The 7885-nt window shown below is 35.5% G+C and overlaps 1 protein-coding gene across 1 annotated transcript; it reads right to left on the reverse strand.

Moving 5' to 3' along the window:
- Positions 1–6280: 6280 nt before the first annotated feature.
- Positions 6281–6904, reverse strand: LOC106871892 (uncharacterized). Its single transcript, XM_014918646.1, has one exon. The coding sequence runs from the start codon at positions 6902–6904 to the stop codon at positions 6281–6283; it is 624 nt and encodes a 207-aa protein (XP_014774132.1).
- Between the last annotated feature and the right edge of the window lie 981 nt (positions 6905–7885).

Consider the following 7885-nt stretch of genomic DNA (forward strand, 5'->3'; position numbering starts at 1 on the left):
TGAATTCTGTAGATGAGGTCAGAACAGTATTGGAGGAGTATTTTTCATCACGAGCATGCAAATTTTGGAAGAGGGGCCTTGCAAGTCTACCAGATAGATGGAAGAGCATTTTAGAAAATGAAGAAGAGTATATTTTAGATTAAAAAAGAACTTTATCTTAATTTTGAAAAATAAAAGAAGTATAAAAGAACCACATTATTTATGGGATGGCCCAATATAAAGCATATACAGGGGTTGGACAAAATAATGGAAACACCTTAAAATTTCAAACAAATTTATTTTAATATAGGGTAGGACCGCCTATGGGAGTAATTACAGCTTGAATTCTATGAGATATGGACTTGTACAAATTTTGGATTGTTTCCAAAGGAATTTTTGTCCCTTCTTCAGCTAAAACAGTCTCCAGTTCTTGTAGTGATGATGGTAGAGGATATCGACTCATTACTTGTTTCTCTAAAATGCACCATAAATGGTCAATAATATTGAGATCTGGGGACTGTGGTGGCCAGATAAGATGTTCAACTTCACTAGAATGTTCCTTGTGCCATTCAGTAACAACTTTAGCTGTGTGAATTGGTGCATTATCATCCTGAAAGATTGTGTTTCCCTTCGGAAACAATTCCTCAACCATAGGATGAATTTGATCAGATAAAATGCTTAAATAGTCTTGACTATTAATTCTGCCATGAAGGGAAAACATTGGGCTGGCAGATTTCCATGTTTAACAGTTGGAAGAAGGCAGTCTAGGTCAAATGCTTCTTTTGGCTGTCTCCACACATATACTCAGCTGGTGGTCGGAAATAAGGTAAAAGATGACTCGTCCAAGAAAATAACATTCTTCCACTGTTCTAGGGACCAACTCTGTAGGTTTTTACTCCACTCTAAATGCTTTGCAACGTTTTGTTTTTGAAAGTGGTGGTTTTCTGATTGCAGCCCTCCCATGACATCCAGCTTTGTGCAGCTCCCAGCAAACAATTTTGTGGAAACTGGGTTCTCAAGGTGGTCATTAAGCTCTGCAGTAATTTTGGGAGCTGTACTTTTGTGATCCTTTCAAACAATTCACATTAGAGTTTGACAGTCCTTATCTGAAAGTTTTCGTTTTCTTTCAAAGTTTTGTTTCAACGAGGTGGTTTTTCCCTTTCTCAAAGGCTGTCACTACTTTCAAGACAGTACTTCTCGATACACCAAATATTTCGGCTGTTTTTTGTTATGCTACTGCCTACCATACGAGCACCAACAATTTGATCTCTTTGAAAGTCCGATAGATCTGTCATTTTAATGAATTTTAATTACTTTTTTCTGATATCTGAAAAGAAACAGCAATTTTAGCAAAACATATTAAGCAACACTAATAATAAATCAAAAACCATAAAAATAAACAAGCTTTTGACAGTTTTATAAATATTTCAAAATTATGATGCTATGATGCTAGGAGTTTCCATTATTTTGTTCAACCTCTGTATGTTGATGGTGAAAACTCAATATGTACATATATATCCTCGTTGTCATCATCACCAGTGCCACCACCATCACCACCATCATCATCACCACCACCACCACATCATCGTCATCGTCATCATTATCATCATCACCATCATCATCGTCATCACCACCACCAACATCTTCATCACTTTACAATCATTTTTCCAAACTGTCATGTGTTATGATGTTTTTTCATGTCTTTTCCCTCTCATTTCATTGTGGTCTTTATCATCTGATGCACACAACAACAAAAGTGACAACAGAAGAAAAATCAGCTAACTCTGTTGTTGTTGTGTATGTTTTGCTTTTACATGGTTTTTGCACTTTCTTGGACAGGTTGCCTGCACTGTGTTTGCGAAGTTCGTGTCCCTTTCATTTGTTCCTTCAATGTTAGCAAGAGTTTCACAGCTGAATGTTCTAAAAGTCTTCAACAACTTTGCAGTATCACAGACTGGCAGCATTTAGTTGGGAAACTGACTGTAAAGAAGCTGTCTGCTAGGCCTGAAGACCTACTCTATCAGTGGTTCTCAACAGGGGTCCATATGACCCTTGGGTGTCCATATAAGATTGGGGTGGAGGTCCATGCAAGCAAAATAGTAAATTGGTGATCCACAGTATTTAAGGGCTCACAAAAAATTTTGATTTAAATGCATATATAGCAAGAAACACCAAGGTTTCATTCTCTAATATTTTACATAGTTTAACCTACATAAGTTAATGTGTGAAAAGCAAAATAAGAATCTTGAAAGAAGTGTGTATAAAATTAATTTTTAAACATCAAATGGCTATGGAGGTCCACCAGAATAAAATTGTAAACAAAGAGATCCCTAAGTAAAAAATGGTTGGGTACCACTTATCTATATCATCGTGGTTGGGGAGCCTCACAGCATAAAATTATCCCCCTTATGGGTGAGAGGATCTTCCAGAGGTAGTCTGAGGTTGTCTCCATAGCAAAAGGTAGGAGGTGAGATATTCAGATGCCAGGAAGATTTATCATGCTGGTGTCCAAGTGTAACAGACTAATAACAACTGAGCTTACATTCTCAGGGGAAGATAAACAGTTGAAATAGTGGGAAATAGCAGCAATTAATGCACTTAGTAACCATCTGTGTATTGCCATCTCTTGTCTGATTGGATACACACAAAGTGCAATACAAAAGAGAGAGAGAGATTGAGAGACAGAGTGAAGGTAGGAAAAGAGAGAGTGAGAAAGAATAACAATAATAATAATAATAATAACTGTTTCAAATTTTGGCACAAGGCCAACAATTTCAGGGGAGTGGGTAGTTAATTAAATCACCTTCAGTGCTCAAATGGGACTTCTTTTATTGACCCTAAAAGTTTGAAAAGCAAAGTCAACCTTGGCAGAATTTGAACTCAGAATGTAAAAACAGACAAAATACTGCTAAGCACTTTGTCTGATGTGCTAACTATTCTGCCACTTCATTGCCTTAAATATGATAATAATAATAATTAACTGTTAAGGATGGAGGTGTCCCTTTAAATCCTTTGAGATGGCATCACAATAAAAGTACTAATGGTTGTGACACTGTTAGAATGTGGATCTTCATACACTTCATATGTTATTGTCAGCACTGTAATATTCTTGTCACCACTATTATGTTGTGGCGGTATTCCACATCTTTTTTTTTTTTATTTATCTATCATGCTATCACTGGTAGCTCCGCAAGACAATGACCTTGAAATGGCTACCTTGACAGTAACTCGAACTCATATATATCACATAAATGACACTCCAACTGAGAACTTGTACAATGACTCTACTACTACTGACCTCCTACGACTGACTGTATGACTTTTTAGTGGTTTCTCAAACCAGTTTGTCACATGGGAAGGGGAGTATCATTTTCACTACAACATTTCCTCTTTTAGCTTTTTTTTCTTTGTGAAGCAAGTAATTTTATTTTACTTTATTCACCCCTCCTCCCTTTTTAGCATTTTTTTTTCAACTTAATATTTTTTCATTTTGGCATCTATTTGTAGGAACTCTGTGTTTTTCCTTTGCCTTCCACTTGTACACGTGGGTTCAACCACCTGTAACAGTGTTGGTACCTGGAATGTATCATGCAGCCATTCCATAGGTTCTTCTAATCTGTCTGGTTCATTTTCTATGTATCTCTTCTTCAATCAGTTTCTGTGTCTGTTTTCAATACCTTTTCTATTTTTAATTCTGTACATCAGTTTTCTTATGTACTTTGTAATTTTGCCTTCTTACCAGTACTGGTTTTCGTTATTATACAATCTCATAACACATTATCACCCATTTTGAGAAATTTTGGATTGGTACTTTTTCTTTCCTCACCAGGTGACAGTTTATCAAAAACTGATTTCACCTTCCTTGCAAACATCAGTTCTGCTGGTGTATTGGTGTTCAGTGTCACCCTGTATACCCTTCAGAATTGCTGCAGAGCAACTTCATCCGTGACTTCTTTGTTTGCTTTTCTCAAAGCTCTTTTAAAAGTGTCCACAACACACTCTGACTGTCCATTTGATCTGGGATGGTAAGGCGCTATCATTTTATGTTCTACCATGAACATTTTCAGAATTTTCTAAGTTCACTGAACACAAGCTGTGTTCCATTATTAGATGCAATCACATCTGGGATGCCAAATCTTGTGAATAATTCATGCAAAAAATTTATTACTGTTTCAGAGGTTGGTCTTTTGCACTTAACAATTTCAAGCCATTTTGTAGTCTTGACCATGGACTTTTTACTTCTGGTCAAGGCTCTCATTTTTGAGTAGGCAATTTCACTGCATTTTCAACTTCCTTGTCCTTCTTTGGCCAATACACATAACTGCACATAAGTGCTTTCATCCTTGCCATCCCCAGTTGTCCAATATGGAATTCTTTCAACATTCTTTTTTGTAAAGTCTCACGTATTACTATCTTTTGGCCATACATCAGTATGCCATCGCATGTTGAATATATGTTTACCTGTTGCTGTTTTTTCTTACTGAACCTATTTTTGTTTTCTCTTAGCTGACCACAGAGTTTTTTTCTGTTTCATTTATGAACTTATTTTTTGATGTGTGTTGCTTTATCTCCTCCAGAGTTATTAGTAACTCTCGTACAATGTTCCATATTGTGTTTAATTTCCCCTTTGGCTCTTAGGGATGCTATTACTGTGTCCCCAAATGGTTTGCCATTTCTGGGTATTAACCTGGATAAACTGTCAGCATGTCCAAGCTTTTTGAAGTTAAATATTCCATTGTATAGTCATAGTTTAGTAGTATGATGCCCCATCACTGCAACTTGTTTGCTGTATGTACTAGGATTCCTTTCTGGAATACATAAATTGTTACTAACGGGTGATGGTTTGTTTGTAGTCTAAATCATCTACCATGTATGAACCTGTGGAACTTTTTTATGTCAAATATAATCACCAATGCCTCTTTTTCAATTTGGCTATAATTTTTCTCTGCTGGCAATAGTGTCCTTGATGCATAAGCTATGGCCTTTTGGCTGCCATTTTCACATTTGTGTAGGAGTACAGCACCTACCCTATACTCACAAGCATCTGTTGCCAGTATCGTTTCCAACTTCAGATCGAAGTAAGTGACAAGTCTGAAGTTAACATACTTTTTACTTCCTCAAATGCTTTTTGGCATTTTTCTGACCAAAATCATTTGGCATCCCTTTTTAACAGCTTGTTTAGAGGAACCCTTGTGTAGTGTATATTTGGTATATATACTTGATAATAGTTTACCAAACCTAAAAATGCTTGTAACAATTTGACACTCGTTGGGGGAGGCATATTTCGTATTGCATCGCCCGTGATGGGTCTGACATTTGTCCCCTTTCATCAATCACTTGACCTAAATATTTGATTTTTTCATTAAAAATTCACACTTTTTTTCTATTAATCTAAACCTGTATTCATTTATTTTTCTGAATAATTTTTTAATATGTTTGAAGTGTTGCTCCACTGACTTGCTCTTTATCAAAATACCATCAAGATAAGCAATAGCAATGTTGCAATCACTTAACATTGTATCCATCACTTGTTGGAATATGGCAGATGCCACTTTTACTCCAAAAGAAGCCGCTTGAATTTATACAATCCACGGTGTATGTTGATTGTTAAAAGGTGTGTACAATCTTCCCCTACCTGTATCTGTAGATAGGTTTCTGAGAGGTCTAACTTTGAGAAAATTTTTCCACCATTTAGTTTTGAGAACACTTCTGGGCTTGGTAATGGATAATTGTGTTTTCCTAAACAGTCATTTAATCCAGCTGAAAAGCCCGCACAAACTCTTAGTTTATTATTTTTTTTCCTTTACATAAACCGTCAGAGCTGCCCAATCTGAATGGTTGACTTTTTCAATTATAGCTAGACTTTCTAGTTTTTCTAGCACTTTATTGACCTGGTCCAATGCTGCAAATGACATGCTCTGTTTGGGCCTAAAAACAGATGTTGCTTTTCTTTTAACTCAATCCTCACTTTTGTTTACGTGCAACAGCCTAATCCTTCAAAGGAAACATTTGGAAACAAGTTTTTAATTTTTTGTCACAATTGTTCGACTTTATTCACACTTTTGACCATGCCAACTACATTTTCACAGAGAACACTAATGGGCGTATCCCACATTTTAAATAATTCCATGCATTCTGTGTCAAATAGGTTTAGTGATTTTCGCAACACATAAATGATTGTCCTTTTTGTTTCACCTTGAAAAGTTACATTGCAAATACATTCGCTGATGAAATATAATTTCTTTCTTGTAACACCATATGCTACATTATTTGATTTAAATAATTTTGGCTTACTGATTTGTCACCATGTTTCTTCATTTATGATAGTGACGTCACTACCCATGTCTAATTGCATTTTGACACAAGTGGTTTCGATTCTCACCTTGATAGATTTTCTGTTCATTGTACAAACTTTTTTCTCTGATGACAAACTATTTATTTTTTCTTGTTTGGTCCAATTTTTCATCATCTTAGTTCTGCAGTGCAATTTAATGTGTCCTGTGTTCAAACAATGAAAACACTTTGCTTTTTTGAATGGACACTCTTTTCTCAGGTGCCTACCACCACATGCCATACATGGGTTTATCTTCTGTTGTTTATCGTGAAAGACTTTATTTGTCTTCCAACTCTTGCACACTGGTTTTATCTGCAAACAATCTCTGCATTGAATTTCCTCTGTGTCATGCCTTACTTTTAATATCATGTTACAATCTTCTAACAGCTTCCGGAGAGTTATATCCTGGTTCATTTCCAGCTTTGTGAGAATTTTCATTCTGACTTCTGTGTCCTTTATAGCAGTAAGTCCCCAAGCAAAAATCAGGCACTTGAACAAGTCTGAAGTTAGTATACCCCATTTAAATCTCTCACACTCTCTGTTCACTCTACCTGCATATGTGGTAAAATCTTTGTAATTGTTTTTCTCCATGTTCAATCACTTCCAACATGTGTTGAATAACGATGTTTTTTCACTGAACATCTTATATAAAATATCAATTGCATCCAGGAAATTTATGTCAGAAACATTTTTAAGCAATATAAAGTTACAGTATTTTTTTGTGCTCTGTCATCGCCTGTTTCCTCAGAATTAAATGCATTTTCATTTCGTCAGACTAGTCTTGACATTCTTTTTTGAAAATTTGTTCAAATCTTTGGTAACAAGCTCCCAGTGAAACAAGGGATTCAAGAGGAAAAACCAAGGGACATTGATAAGAATAAAGGTGGCTAGCCATGTATGGAATCTGAAGATTAACTGTACACCACATACAATCAAATAGAGAATTGTGGAGAAATCTATGCCGTGTATAAATGGATCAAAGAGATGCAAGTTATATGTAGCTGAAAGATCACACATTCTTTTTAGTTCCAAGAATTCCACCACACTACTTAATTGCAGATCCAAAATTTTTAGCAAATACAAGCATATGGACAAGTTCCTTCTTTCAAAATGGAGAACACTACCTACTCCAGATTGATTGACTATCTCATAGATTTTGGCTTTCTTTTTGTTATATTATTCTACACCAACTAGATTAATTATGATTTTACAAAGAGGACAAAGATTTTGGCTCTTTTTACTATTCTTTTCTTTCTTTTCATTGCACTTTTTGCACCAATCATCTTTGCATTTTTCTTCTTGCTTTTTCCTTATGGCTTCTCATAGACTATCATGTTGGTTTTTAAATACATCAAGTAATATGTATTGAGCCTGAAAGATTGCTCGGAGATACATGGCACGTTACACAGATCTGCCAATTTATTGTATCTCTAAATCAGGAAGCTATTAGTAGCTCTTTTGTAAATTGTGTATATTAAATGATATTTATCTCTCACAGGATGGAGTGCTTTTTTTGTTTATCTTACTACAACAGAACTGTAAACTATATATATATATATAGAGAGAGAGAGA

This window comes from Octopus bimaculoides, chromosome 8 (assembly GCF_001194135.2).
Source record: "Octopus bimaculoides isolate UCB-OBI-ISO-001 chromosome 8, ASM119413v2, whole genome shotgun sequence".
Classification (NCBI taxonomy): domain Eukaryota; kingdom Metazoa; phylum Mollusca; class Cephalopoda; order Octopoda; family Octopodidae; genus Octopus; species Octopus bimaculoides.